Here is a 15,787-nt window from a genome sequence, read left to right as displayed (position 1 = left end):
CAGACACCCTTGTTGGCTTGTGAAGGTTCTGCATATAGAGTTCCTACAACTCACTGTGTACATCTGACTGAGTCTTATGTCCTTATTGGAAGCCTTGTGCATAATGAGATGGACTTCTCTATGTTAAATGTATGGCTGAAACAATTTAGGTCTGTTTTCAAAAGACCCCAAGAAGATTATTCTTTTTATCTAATATACTGAAGATAACTTGAATTAGTGTCAATATTAGTGAGGTCAGTAATTATAGTATGCACTCTATATTTGTATATGTATACACATATGTATAAATGTATGTATATGTGTATATGTATATGTGTATATATGTTTGCTGTAGTATGTATAGTATGCGTGGTCTCGGTGTGAACAAAAGAAATTTCATGTGCATCAGTTAAGGAAATACACATTTTATAATGTCATTATTTCACTCCAAACCTCTCTCTCTCTATTGATCCATAAAATGCTAATCACAGAACTTAATTAAAAAATGTGAGCTTAATACTACATTCTTCTTCATCTTTAATATTTTGTGTACATAGAAAAGACATGAAGTCACATTAAAAGGAAATTATTCTCTATTTTCACGTGGATGAAGATATACATATTCTTTTAAGTAGAAAAGTCTAAAGTTATATGTAAACATAAGATTAGAAATCTTCAAATCTGATACCAATAATAACTTCATTCAACTACCATAACAAATACCATCCTCCAAATTTAACCAATACAGCAGAAACTAATCAGGGAAGAAAATTGTCACTCATTTCTTTTGTATATTTTCTTGTTTAAAAGTTGAGGGCTTGACTAAAATATGGTTTCTTTTGTTATCAGAACAAAATGGTCAATTAGTTACTGCTGTTTTTCATTTTGTAAATTAACTTAATTTACAAAATAATTTGTAAAGCTGGAGCCTATTAAATATAGAATCCTGATAAAAATTAACTTAATTCTTAGCCTGACAATCTTATTACCAGGGTAGTTATTTGTTTATAAAAAAATCCCCCTTTAATCAAAACACATCATTCACCATCAATCAACTCAGTGTAATGAAGATAGAAGGACAAATATATTTTATTCCTTATATTCATGTGCAATTAATTCTGCAGGAAAGATTTTTATTACATAAGAGACTCACTGTGCTCTTATACGGAAAGCCACTTGGTGGCTAACGGAAAGTCTCCGAGGGAAGATTTTCAGATCTGAAATTTTCCATTATGCACAGTGATAGGATATTTTGGACTCATTTCTCTCACTTGTGTATATGCCTTAGTGTACATCCATAAATTATCATTTATAATCAGAGAGTAACAATAAAAATGTTCTCTTAAATGGAAATGAAGCGAATGACTGACTTAAGAGACATAAAACGCTGGATGGGTCCATATGGCTTCACCGTAGCCTGAGGAGACGGAACTATTTGATATGTGTGGGGATGCTTTCAATTTCCACGTTGTTGGATGAGTCAGGCATTTTGGGGTTTGAAGTAATAAAAGGAAAATTACCTTGTGATGTAGAGGATTTTTTTCAAAATCTTAAATGTTTAAATAAAACATGCTCATTTTTTAAGCCATGGAAGTTTTAGAAGAAAAGAAAAATTCTGTGATAAGACCAGAAATGGGTTCTGTTGCTTCCTGAGTTTGGAGGAGTTGGTCTGACAGGAACTGGAACTGAGCACAGTTTCGTATATTCTGCTCTAAAAATGCAGAGCTTCTGAAGATATAAAACCAAGCTTAGGTTGCTGGAAGACTGTGTATTTTCTAGGTTTTAAGTTATACCTTAGGCGTAAGCAATTGTGTTTGAAAAAAAAATCCCAATGGTTTAGTATTTTATCCTCAAATTCAACTGCAGATAAATAGAAAAAAAATTTAAATGTAAGGGTCAATCAAAAGATTTTTAGAGGGGAAAATTAAGATAAGGAACTCGATAAGCATATATGTTAAATAAACTATTAGTAAATAAATGGTCCCTATTTTAGCAAGCATTTTAACAACACAATTGCGAGATATACTACAATATATCAAAATTGGCCAATAATTGGGTAAAGGCCTTAATAAGTCAGCAAATTAGATAAGACAAACCTTGTTGACTGGACTATAGATTTATATTTACAAACAGCTTTTAATTTCCTATTATATTTCCATTGCCTAAGGATCCCTTCCCCCTTGGAAATAGAGAGCTGCAGAGGATTCAACTGCCCCGTTGAATTATGCAAGTGTCATGTGTGCATCAGCTTTTCATAGCTCCAGTTGCTTGTTGTGGCAGCCCACCATGAATGTCAGGAAACGATAATGGAAACGTTTACTGTCGCAAACGTGTGAGCACAAACATCGTGAACCTAAGTGATGGGCATTGCGTGTAAATAATTGTTTTTTTAATTGAGTAATCCCAGAACATACCTACAAATCTGGATCACTGTAACATTTACCATTAAAAGCAGTTCAATCTTTCAGCAATAATTAACTCTAAAGAGAAATATTCTGGAAGATTCAATCTCCCACCCCCTTTCTTTGGCCGACTGATCAGGAGGTAGGATGTGAAGCTCTTTGCTGCTGCTCCTGTGTTATGCCTGGCTGATTCTCACCCTGATGTTCATGGACTGAGCTTTTAAAGCTATAAGCTTTACATAAATGCTCAATTACATAAATGCTCTTTTTCATAAGAGTTGCCTTGATCATGGTGTCTCTTTACCCAAAAAACTTTGACTAAGACCATATTCTTCCAGAAGTGTCAGGGGTATACATTTCATTTCAGACATTTCAATTGTTAATTTGGGATAATTTTTTTATGTATGAATGTATGAATATGCAATACATACTTTTCATAGCCATATACGTATTTAGGATCATTTCAAAAGTACTAATGCATATGTTCATATTATCAGTCACTCTTAATAACTTATCCTAGCTAAACTTCGGATGCTTTACCTCTTTATCCTAATCTCATCTATATTCCTTAGAGTTATTAGGGAGAAAGTATGATAGCTTTTACTTTCCCATCATATTTTATCAACTTGCATCAAATTTAGTCTGACATTATAATTTTTTTGTGTGTATTTAGGTTTCATCACTTTTTTGGGGAAAAAATTAAATTCCCACAATTAAGATTTTATGTTCATACCTGCTCTAAGTGACAGCATATTCTTCTATTTCATTTGCCTGGTCCATTTGTTTTTGAATGTGTCATGTCTATACATCCTTTTAAATGTGTGTGCACAGGAATCTACATGAATATATAGCTGTGCATGTGTGGGCATGCATGTGCATGTGCTTATGGTGTCTTCCTCAATCATTTTCCACCTTATCTTTTTATTGTGTGTCACTCAGTGAACCTAAGGTTCACTGATGGCATTAAGTATGACTGACCAGTAAGCACCAAGAATCCCATCTTTAACCCTACCAGCGCGGGAGTTACAGTCAGTGCTGTCAGACTGACGTTTTTTACATGTGCTGTGGCGACCTGAACTCAGGTCCTTATAACCATGAGGTTGGTTTGTATCTTATCAACCAAGCCATTTCTCTACCTACTTTTATGGTGGTCTCTGTTCTGAAAATCATGAAGGCGTGGTTTATTCAACAATAAAATATGCATGACAATAATAACACTTGATTCACAGTGTTAATAAAACTTCATTAAATTATCATTAAAACGCCCCAGACTTTATTTAGCATTAGTTAGCAAAGCTGGCTTAACAAAGTGAAAGCTGAAAGTTCACTAGTTAGGAAAAGGAACTTACAGATGAGAAATGAAACACTAGGAAACTCAGAAGCGACAAATCCAAGTGGTAGGAGAAAGCAAATGCCCTATACTTACGAAGCTGCCCAAGTCGAGCCTTCTCTTTTTTACCAAACAAACGCCCAATTGAAGACTTGATTCCTTTCTTCTTCGGGGCTTTGTGAAGAGAGTCCTGGCTGCTATTGGCACTGCCAAGCCCAAGTCTATCTGGCTCAAGAGAGGCAGATAAACTGCTTCAAAACACAAAAGAGAGAGGATGGTTCATTTCGATGCACTATCCACCGAGTACACAAAGTTTTTTTTCTTTTCTAAGTGACAAAAGAAGGAATAAGTAGGTTTTGAAAGTGATTTTCCCCCTTTTCTTATCACCTTTCTCTAAGTTATTGAAATGCATCTTCCTTGGTTCCTTGGGTCCCAAAATTTTTAATAGAAATGAAACCTCATTTTTTCCCACACAACTCTTTTCCCCTCTTATTCTTGTACTACCTCAGTTCAATTGAATAACTGTATCTTTAATGTATTTTTGTTGAGCATACATACAATTTATTATTTTTCACAGTTTTTTTAGTTTTTTTTTTATTAATTTAAACAGAGTGACCATGGCAATCTGTTAATTGCAGGATTGAAACTTCTAATTTAACCCTTGTCTTTATGGATGGTCATTTTAGTCATCTTCCTTTCCCTATCACACATTTGAGACTAATCCACCTACTATGAATGATGTCTTCCTGGGACCTAGAAGCAACACATTGCAAATATTCAACACCCTTTTCCTGATCTATAAGATACGATTTTGGAGGCATAACAAACTGAAATGACTTCCAAATGTTTGATCGGTTTTAATTTTGATCAGCATATCAGGCAATGACTTAATAAAACGTGTTGATATTGCCATCCACTTGCTCACCCATACAATTATTAAGCTTTACTAATCTTAGGTAATTTGAGTTTCTTCCCTCTCATCTTCATAAAGAAAGGGCTTTCCATATATTAAAGTATCATCCTCTCCTTGTGAGGAATAAAAAGGCACGGATTTTGAAAGCAGTAATTGGAATCAGCCTAAAAGATAGAAATGCTTTTGTACAAAGAATCAAACTTTTCAAAAATCATTCCTCACTAAGCTATGCATTAAATCACGCAATCTTTAAATCATCGTTTGTTTTTGGATATGAGGCTGCACTGGTAGCCAGTGAGAAGACTAGCGTGTAAGATAGAAACTGAATGCTGAGATACACAGTAATGCTGAGATCAAGTTGAAAGTTTTAGGCTTTTGAATAGGCTGTTATGAAGAACCGTATGGCATATTAAATGCTTTTTCAACGCATTTTTTTTTAGTTTTTGGTCAGTGTTCATTTTCATGCTTAGACCTTCTTATCTGGAGACGTTGAATCATTCCAGTAGCATGGGGTATGCAACAAATGAGACCCAGGGGTACACTTTTCAGACCTTAATTCCTCTTACAATACAACAACACAATACAATACACATTGATAATATTTTCCTACAAATCCTATAATTATTTATAATTATATAAAGTCCTAAGCTTAGTAGAAAATATCTTCCTCATAGAGAAGAGTAATTCTTATTTTCTAATTGGCTGGTAACAACCCAAAGATATAAATATATTAGCTTGCTAATTGGAAAGTAAAAGTGATCCATGACTGGTAATTTTCAAGTGTTCCAAGAGGCATGGAAAAGGAGAGAACAGGTAAAGTGCACTATGAAAAATTATATTTCAAGTCAAATTATTAACACAATAAATTTATTTTTAATTATGTGTATACATGTCTGTTTGTATGTGAGTCACGTGCACAGAGTGCAGGATATTACAGGCTGTTGGATCCTTGGGAGCTAGAGTTCTATGCATTGAGGAGCAACCCAAAGTAGGTGTTGAGAAGGAAACTGGTCTTCAGCAAAAGCAGTAAGCACTCTTAGCATCTGAGCTATCCTGGAGTTCTCTTTCTCTCTATGTTACCTAACAGTTTAATTGGCCACAGTGAAGAAAGAGGAAGAATTTGGGGGAAGGAAGTATTTAATGTGCACAATACTTGAGTCTTACCTCCGGGCCTCATTGTGGTAGGAAGAAGGTAGGGTGTGAGTCATTCTGATGGCTCTGGGTGTTGGGGGAGGAGAAGTTTCACATTTAATTGTTGCTTTATCTTCCCGCCCATCTTCTTCCACCACTGCAATCTAGGAACAGCAGCCGTACAGTCAGTGAGCTGATTGTAAGTCCAAATGAAAATGCCTCAAGGAAAGACTCATTAAGGTAAGGATAATAGAGTAGTTCTAACACAGACATGCATGTCGTACACAAGTAAACTGTTATTAGTCAGGGCATAATTTTTCATACCTATTTAAGAGTAAAGTTAATTTATCTTAAAACTAAGGGTAATAAAATGCCAGGTATCAATAAAAAGCTATTCCTGCCATGCATGAACACACATTGTACTTTCAATAAGCCCAGCACCTCTCACAGTAGACAAGCCTGCCTCTGAGCCACACCAGTAGTCCCTGGATAGATGCTCTTTACAAAAGGATCTGGATACATTTTAGGAAATTTATTGAAGAAAAGATGTCATGCCAAGTAATGGTCTTATAGCAAAGGCATCCTTGATCAAGAATATAGAAAAGGGGACTGGAGACAAGTTGATGAAATGGGCCTTGTCAGAAAAAGGGCTTTACGTTAATCAACATAATGAATCATAGAGCAAGCATGTTAAAAACACGTAATAGGAGTGCTCACCAAGCATTTATAGAGGGAAACATAAACCAAACAGGTTGTGGGTTATAAGAAAAATAGTTTATTTTCCCAGTGAGGGAAATGAGAGCTAAGAACATAGTTCCTGAAATTTGTTCAGCCGTCCTACAATTGATGGGAGATTTTGAAAGTAAGCACAAAAGAAAAAACAGAAAAGATGAAAGTTTGATAGTGAGAAACATTGTTCAGAATTCTAAAAAACTCAAAAAAAAGTCATTCAGTTTTCAAGAGATAGAACTACAAAATGATTATTTAAAGATTTTTGGCAAAAATCAGAGTTGTCATTCCATAATACAGCTCATGTAAAGAGATTATTAGAGTCATAGAAACATTGGCTACTGATGTATGACTCTGGACATGCGCATGAGAATTTCTCCTGTCACTATATCATCCACTTAAAGCTGTATACTGAAGAAGGCCTTACTGGTTTTTCCATTAACTATACGGTGTACAGCGGCTGTTACATACGATGAAGCCCTCATGCATTCCAGGAACATAATGACGCTCTTTGTTTTCAGTCGCTTATTTGACATGGATCACACTTACATGTCAGGTAGATGCCTGAATATAATCTCTTCCCTCCATTCAACTACATGGTCCCATCTTAAGATTTTTTTTCAATAATCGTTTTCAGCATGACTTTAGTGTGATGAGATCAAAGACTTTTAATCCTGAATCTATTTTAATTTCTTAAGCACAGTTCAGATTCAGTTTATTAGTATTTTCACAGTTTCGAGATCTAACCATCAACCTTGCCTACACCGGTTTATGTTAAGAGGACTTTTTCCTACCTCACCATTTTCTTCATGATTCATTTACAAATAAAATATACCTTTCTGCACCATGGAAACTAAACCCTTCCCACTGTCAGCTCTCTAAAACATCAGACAAAAGCAGATCCTCGGGCTTGAGGTGGAAGGATCTTGAAATCAGTCAATAAAATAAATATAATGATTTTTGTCTTGATTCATTCTTCTGATATTTAGATGAAACTAAATATAAAAGTCTTTTCCCTGCCACAAAACAGTGTTTGGCCAGTGGTTTTCCTTCTGCAAACTTTTGCTGCCATCACCAATTCTCCATATAAAATCTTTCATCCTATCTATTTTTTTTAAAAAAAATCAGGCTTTCTAAAACATCAACTATTTAAATTTATTCCTATATTCAAAATTGTCTTATATCCTTTACAGCATACAGAGGAAGCCAAATCTGATGAACTTGAAGGAGAATTGCTTAGAGAAAACTGGAAATGTTTACTCAACACTATATCCATATATGTGTTTATATATGTATATTATGATTGTCTAAATGTACTAGCTATATATGTATATATATTTATCTTTATAGAAAGTTCACAACTAAGAAAAGACAAAAATTCCTACCAACTGAAATCATGTGGTCATAACACATGTCTCTATAAAGAAACAATGGTGCCTCTGAATTCAGATGTGTTTTGGCATATACTGACTACCAAATCTTCAACACCTATTAATTTTTATTCCATGTGAATGAGTGTTTTCTCTTCGATATGCATGTGCAGAATCTTGCAGGGGGAGGGCAGAAGAGGTCATTGGATGCTTTGGATGTTTGTGAGCCACCATGTGGGTGCTGTAAATAAAACTCCAGGAATCTGTAGGAACAGCAGGTGTTTGTTCTTAATGGCTGAGCTATCTCCTCAGCCCCTGATAACCTCAGTGCATCTAAATGTGCACTCATGTGAGTATGTGTATGTGTGTGTGTGTGTGTGTGTGTGTGTGTGTATGTGTGTGTTGGATGTGTCATAATGTTTCTGTTGGGCAGAGGACAACTTGCATGAATTTGCTCTTCATTCTTTTTCCCTCTATATGGGTTTTGGTGTCTTAGAATTTCATAGTAAATACCTATCTTGGCTGACTTGTCCAGCTGCCCTCTTACAGGAGGTGATTGTTTCTTTCCAAGCTAACTATGTAGAGATAGTAAACTGCTTTCTAACTTGGTATGAAAACCTGTCAACCTAGAGTCTGTGCTAGGAATCGCCCTTCCTAGAGGATGTCTCTGCTCTGGATGTAATGATAACCGGACTGAATTGCCCAGGAACAGATGTTGGACACCTCATGCCACCTGACCTTACACTCTCAATCCTAAATTTGCTTAACCAGTCTTTCTACATGGAAACAGATCTCAATATGACCCCTAGCTCTGTTGTCTTCCTGCTCCTGCCTCCTGCGTATCCCTGGGGCTTTCTCAATGCACCAAGTCCCTTCTTCTTTTAAACCCTTTGGAAAAGAACTGTGAAATTATCTTTGATAAGTGTACCAAGATCTGTTGGTTCATTATCACTTAGTAGCAATAAATGCAACATTAACAGGAATCAGTAGTGAAAAGAAATGAAAACAACCAGTGCTCTTAAGCTAACATTGATTTTAAGATATTTCCCTCTACCATGGGTGGATTATATGAGTTAATTCTCACAATTGAATCATTTCCTAGTAATAAGAAATAATGTGATTTTAAAGTACTTGCTATTATAATCATATTTTAAAATTCAAGAACACATAAATACATGAATATTTATTCTATGATAATAAATAGTTGGACAAAAATATTTTAGGTGCTTTAAAGAACAAAATGATGTCCAACTAATAAATATTTAAAAGTGATTTACAGTACCTTTCTCCGATGTTTCCTTAGATCACTTGGCTGCAATGGCAGTAATAAAAGAAACATAAAAGAGAACTAATTAATGATTACCATTTGATGATGTTACAATTTGGTTAGCATCAATAACTTGATTATCATTTTCTTCATTCCATTGTCTCATTCATTCCATGAATACGTCCTATTATTGAATAAATAATGTTCAAACACAAGTTAGTTTTATCATGATTGGTTCCCACAACGTTTTATGTAGATTAAAGAACATCTAACTATAGATCTTTATAAAACAAAGAGTGAGGTTAGTAACAGAGTTTCATTGAGTACTAAAGACTTACTGGATTGCATATACTATTTTTCTGGCATACATATTTAACTTTCTATTTTCATTTTAGAAATTTCCTTATGCACTATGATTTCATACCTAAGTTATCATAGATATTTTATTATCATAAGATTAACAGATGATAGGAAGCAGAAAGATGGAATTATCATGGGGTTGGAAAAAGAAAGCCGAGGAAAGGATGATATAAGGATAACAGTATGGATATTTGAAAACATCATGTAAAAACATAGCATTTCATAAGTTTTTGAAATGCATATATATTCCTATGAATAGTTTGATTGGAATTATTTTAAGGGGATAATACTCTTCTCTAAAACTGTTGGTTACCAAGTAAAACCCAGTGCCAGGTATAGAATATCTGCCTTTGAGTTGTAGATTGTTGATGTTCCAGAGACATCAAAAAAGTATACAAATTACTGTCACTGCTTATAGCTGCAAACCAAACTTGATAAGTTTCTATTGCTGAAGACGCCACACATTTTTAACACAAGAGATGAGGAAATCAGGTTGGTACTAGTAAGAAGTTTCCTCCATGCTGTGTACCTTTTAGGGTACTAAAAATAATTTTAAGATGATGTAGGAAAATATCATCAGCAGTTTGAACTATCTGTGAACCCTCAGAACTACAATAGTGACGGGATGGGATGGGATGGTGTGGGATGGGATGGTGTGGCTAATTAAGCAATAGTGGTACAAGTGTTATTGAATTAAAATGCTAATTTTTATTGTGTTCAAGCCTGCTGAACAGGAAGAAATGCATGTCTAGTACTGTAAATCTGGCCAAGAATCTGTTTCGGGGCCCTAGCCATAATACATTACTATTATTCTGATAGGTTAAGAGAATATTATGCTGCCTTCCAAGTCTGTATTTAAATGCCCATAGATTAGTACAACTCTCAGACATAATCAGAGAGTTTTATTTTTCCACAGGATAGTTTTAAACATAGAAATTCAGGACTGGTCGATATACAGTGGCAGGGAATGCTCAACAACAAAGGGGACATCTATATCGCCTCTCCCACAAGACTCGCTGAGCTTTCTTACAAAGCCAACAATGAAGTGATAGCTGAAGATTGAAAGAGCTTGAGGTTGCAAAAACTTGAGCAAAACTGTCTTCTGATTTTCCTGGATTGCTCTAGTCCTCATTTTGGTTGCTGCAAAAGACTTGCACTAGATTAAGCCAATCACCATTTAAGTCTGGAAGGTGGAGCCTTCAATTCGTAGGAGCGATGAACACTCGATACCTTTCGGGAAGGGAGACACAGGTTTTTACGAGTGTTGCCTTTGTAGGTCAAACACAATCCATTGGATGACACCATTCTTGTGAGTATATAGGCGTCACAGGACGTGCCAGGTGTAAAAAAGAAAAAAAATGTTGGGAGGAGGCTTCGTTGGTGGTATGTGGAAATCGGAGTATGTTGGGAAGGAGTGAGAAGCTGAAACGATCAAAATATATTGCATGAAACTCTCAAAGATTGATAAAATATTATATTAAACATTATGGGGAACAAAAATATTCATAGGAGGAGATATGGAGACAAAGTTTGGAGCAGAGACTGAAGGAATGGCCAACCAGAGCCTGTCCCACCTGGGGATCCAGCCCATACATATACTGCCACTAAAACTAGACAATATTGATGAAGCCAAGAAGTACATGCTGACAGGAGCCAGGGAAGAGCCGTCTCCTGAGAGGCTCAGCCAGAGCATGGCAAATACAGGGGCGAATGTTGGCAGCAAAGAATTGAACTGAGAACGGGATCCCCATTGGAGGAATTAGAGAAAGGATTGAAGGAGCTGAAGGGGTTTGCAACCCCATAAGAACAACAAGGCCAACCAACCAGAGCTCCTAGGGACTAAACCACTACCCAAAGACTATACGTGGACAGATCCATGACTCCAACTCCATATGTAGCCGAGGACGGCCTTGTTGTGCACCTATGGGAGGAGAAGCTCTTGGTCTTGCCAAGGCTAGACCCTTCCCGCAGTGTAGGGGAATGTCAGGGCCGGTAGGCAGGAAGTGGGGTGGTTGGGGAGGGGAAATATCCTTATAGAATAAGGGAGAGGGGGAGGGGATTGGGGGATTATAGACAGGAAACGCGGTAAGAGAATAAAATTTGAAATGTAAACAAAAAAATCCAATAAAAATATACAAAACAGATACAAGTTAAATCAATATAATATTATCATTAATAATGCATTTTAAAGAGCAAAATATTTTACCATAAAAGAATAAAAAAATAAGAGCATCACATATTGCCAAAGTATGCCTGATGTAAATACTACCTATATTGTGCTTTATGTCCCAAGATTTTTACTGTAACATTTGAAAATAATTTAATTATAAATATTGTGCAGAGATATTAATAATTTTAGTTACTAAGAATAGAGAAATGTTTCCCAGATTTCCAAATAAGCAGAGCATAAAATATCTCAGTACACCTGATGAGTATAATTCAGTATATTGACAAAATTTTTGAGCTATATTTTATTGAGGTGAGTTGTCATTAGATAATTATTATTCTGATTTGTTGTCTTCCTGTATATATATTTAAAATATTTTAGATATAAAGGCTCCTACTGAGTACAAAGTAATATGAAAATTGAAGAAGGCAATTCTTCTTAGTTCTTTTTATTTATTGCTTAGACATTTCCTAACTATAGTCTTTAATATAAGCAATGTCCTAAATCCATATAGATAGTTTTGTTTCAGTTACCAATTTAAAGATGAAGAATAATATCTAAACTGCAAAACAAGGTTCATGGTGATGAGTTAAAATCCTTTGAGCATAAAATAAAATTTCATTTACTTATTTGACAGTTTTTCTTATGGTAAGAGTTATATATGTATCTCTATACATATGTAAATTAGATAGATCTATGTAATTACAGTTATGTTTCATAAATTAATAGTGAAAATGAAATACTTTAGCTATTAACTATATTGCGCATTATTTAAGAACAATCCCTGTTGACTTTTAGACATTGAGTTGAACTTCCCTCTCCAGATTCAGGGCATATGCAAGTGTGCATGTGGACAGAATGTACTCTACAGTCAACTCAAGGTCTTCTCACCAGACTGCGGAAAATTCAGGTGACTCTATGGTGTCATTAATTTTCCTCCATTTTATTATAGCTGGGTAGATTTTACAGAGTGTATTATCTATTTGTACTTCAACTTATTTCTGCCATGGGAGTGTCCTACTTTCATTGGAATTTTACCATTTTAATATTCATTACAGAAACCGTATTTTATCTCATTTTTGCAATGTTTTTAATTTTTCATCTGGTGTCAAGAATAAAAACTTAAATCATTTTGAAGTTAAGTAAGTCTGAGGAAAATTCAACTTCATTAATTAGCCCTTTTTAGAACAGGCAATTTATCTATGCTTTCAAAGCCTTAGCTATCTCATGTTTTCATGGAGAAAGTTCGCTCTAACCTCAGTCTGTGATAGAAATTAAATGACCCCAACTTGCAGTGGGCACTAGTCATTTCAGTGAAATTGATCCGAATTTTCCCTATATTACCTCTAACAAGTGGCCCATTTATTTGCCTTTAGTTCTTTCTAGTGTACTTCATAACTTAAATATACAAATGTAAAAAAACAACTGTGGATTATCAATATGAAACATAAAAACACTGAAGATGTGGTGCTGCTTATTTGAGAAGATTTTATAGAAGGTATGTGTTACAAAATTATACATTTTTATCTTGGTGCATTACAGTACATAATTTTTGCTATTAGTTATGTTTATAAAGGTACTGATGTAATTTTTCATCTGATAAAAGATACTCATGGTTTAAGTCATTCAAAGTTTTGATGTGCACTTGGATCTCTATTTTAATAGCTGAGTAATACTCCATTGTGTAGATGCACCACATTTTGTATCCATTCCGTTGTTGAGGGACATCTGGGTTCTTTCCAGGTTCTGGCTATTATAAATAAGGCTGCTATGAACATAGTGGAGCGTGTGTCCTTATTATATGTTGGAGCATCTTTTGGGTATATTCCCAGGAGTGGTATAGATGGGTCCTCAAGTAGTAATATGTCCGATTTTCTGAGAAACTGCCAGACTAATTTCCAGAGTGCTTGCAGCCAACTATCGGACTGAGCATAGGGTCCACAATGGAGGAGTTAGGGGAAGGACTGAAGGAACTGAATGGGATTGCAAACCCATAGGAAAAACAACAATATCAACCAACTGGACCCCCTAGAGCTCCCAGGGACTAAACCACAAAGAGTACATATGGAGGGACCCATGGTTCAGTTTCATACGTAGCAGAGGATGGCCTTATCTGGCATCAATGGGTAGGGAGGCCCTTGGTCCAGTGGAGGCTTGATGAGCCAGCTTAGTGGAATGTGAGGGCGGTGAGGAGGGAATGGGGGAACACCCTCATAAAAGCAGGGAGGATATGGGATGGAATGGGGGTTTGGGAGGGGAACAAGGAAAGGGAATAACATTTGAAATGTATATAAATAAAATTAATAATAATAATAAAAAGAATAAACATTCTCAGTGTCAAACAAGTCCTCAGTGTTAAAACCCATCGTAAATGGCTTTGGTATTAAACAAGTTTGCACATTATTTACATGTGCAAATAAACAACAAAATGCACAGAAATTCAGATGAGAGGAAATATCCAGGAGTATTAGCTAAAGAACAAGTAACTATGACAAGTCCAGGTTCTCTGGACACAGAAGCATACCAGGGTCATGACTCCCATACGGTCCATTTCCCTGGCCGGGCTTCTTGGTGTAAGCTTTGGCGTTGAGTGTCCACTTGGGGGAGATGAACTGGCCAGTGATGAAGCTGTAACAGAAGCAGTGATGGAGGTACCAGGATGGACCCTTGCCAAGTTCAGACCTTCCAAGCTTACACTAGCCACCCTATTCTCGATTTCTTCAGCACGCAATTCTGTAGATTCCTTTTCTTCCTGGATTAGCCTAGAAGACCGAGAGTTAAGTCTTTTCAATATGAGGTCACTTAATAGCAATTAGATTTCACCTAGTAAATACTCAGTTAAGTACTGTGAGATTTTTATTTCAAATCAAGCATTTCCATTTTCTTTTGAGATTGAACAACTTTAAACCTCATGGAATGACGGGTTACAATTACGAAAAATCGGTTTAGTTTTCTTTCTAATTATTATGGTGTATACTTGAAATGTCAAGGGCTATACCTTTAGTTGCATAATGGAACTTTCCTCTCAAATAATCTCTTCTGTATATAAGAGGTAATTATGAACTATTGTCATTTCTATCATGAAATAATTCATATAAAAATATGTTTCATTGGCTCTGAGTTTTAAAACAATGTAGCTAGACATGTTTGTATAAGACTACTAACCCACTTCTGATATTCTGCAGATCCAACGAGGCACCAGGAGATGCTAAGCCTATTTGTTTGAGAAACACATAAAGTACTAAGGTTTTTTAAGCTCCTGATACCATAAGTATTGATACCTTATTTCTTTGTTGATTGCATCCAGTTGTTCTTGAAGCATCATAGCTAGCGTCTGGGCATCAGAATGGCCACTTGGAGAGAGAAGATCCATTGAGCTGAAAATCGTTTCTCTGTCGTCATCATCAATATCTGACATTTCAGTGTCACTTTCGAATGGGTGACTGCCTAGTACTCCAATTTGCTGAGTCCTGTTCCATTCATGATCCCCAAGGGATTTCACCTGAATGGCGAATGAACAATTAAGATACTCGTATTACAGAACAAATCAGAACACTGACAGCCACAGGAGCAACATCAGAACGTGCATGCATGCCTTCACAGCTGCCTGTTCAAAAGCAGACTGTGAAGTAATATTTTAATTGAGATTCAATAAAATCTACCCTGACATTCTATGAACTGGAAGCAATTAATTGTTTACTTAAATCAATGTTTCAGCAGGAACAGAAGTGATAGATTTCCATATCATTTATATGCCAACAGCTTTCAAAATAGCAATTGTTTATAAGCTCGCATACTTGCAACTGTTTTTTCAGAATTCAACGATCCTCATTTAAACTCAAGTATTATCATTTCTTACAGTGATTAGTTATACACTTTTCCTATAAAAGATGAACATATTAACATTGTTAGGAATCACATTGTATAATAACTGTTTTTTTAATTTACGTAGTAAGCTGAGTAAAATATTATTATAAATATTGGAAAACTGCATGATCTCACCTCTACGGCCCTGTTCACCTACACACTCAGTAACCTTTTGATGAAAACACAGTCATTTTAATGGTTTAAGTTTTTAAAGTTAACTTAAGTATTATTCTGTTTGGGAGTTTTGAGTAACTGATAGATCAATTATTTTG

The 15,787-nt window shown here is 35.5% G+C and overlaps 1 protein-coding gene across 50 annotated transcripts in view; it reads right to left on the bottom strand.

The window, feature by feature from the left end:
• Positions 1-15,787, bottom strand: part of Ppfia2 (PTPRF interacting protein alpha 2) — a 474,298-nt gene that overhangs the window by 55,693 nt on the left and 402,818 nt on the right. For 35 of the 50 annotated variants that reach the window (XM_063263774.1, XM_063263778.1, XM_063263775.1 and 32 more), the window contains 5 exons: positions 14,930-15,150; positions 14,173-14,410; positions 9,137-9,166; positions 5,789-5,919; positions 3,808-3,962 (listed from right to left, as the gene is read on the bottom strand). In XM_063263774.1, coding sequence (XP_063119844.1) covers positions 3,808-3,962; positions 5,789-5,919; positions 9,137-9,166; positions 14,173-14,410; positions 14,930-15,150 — 775 coding nt within the window. The remainder of the gene's footprint in view (positions 1-3,807; positions 3,963-5,788; positions 5,920-9,136; positions 9,167-14,172; positions 14,411-14,929; positions 15,151-15,787) is intronic. The other 15 variants (XM_039079446.2, XM_063263784.1, XM_017594921.3 and 12 more) reach the window with 1 other exon arrangement.

This window comes from Rattus norvegicus, chromosome 7 (genome assembly GCF_036323735.1).
Source record: "Rattus norvegicus strain BN/NHsdMcwi chromosome 7, GRCr8, whole genome shotgun sequence".
Lineage (NCBI taxonomy): Eukaryota > Metazoa > Chordata > Mammalia > Rodentia > Muridae > Rattus > Rattus norvegicus.
The sequence above is the reverse complement of the archived record's forward strand: the minus strand, read 5'-3'. Positions and strand labels throughout refer to the sequence as shown.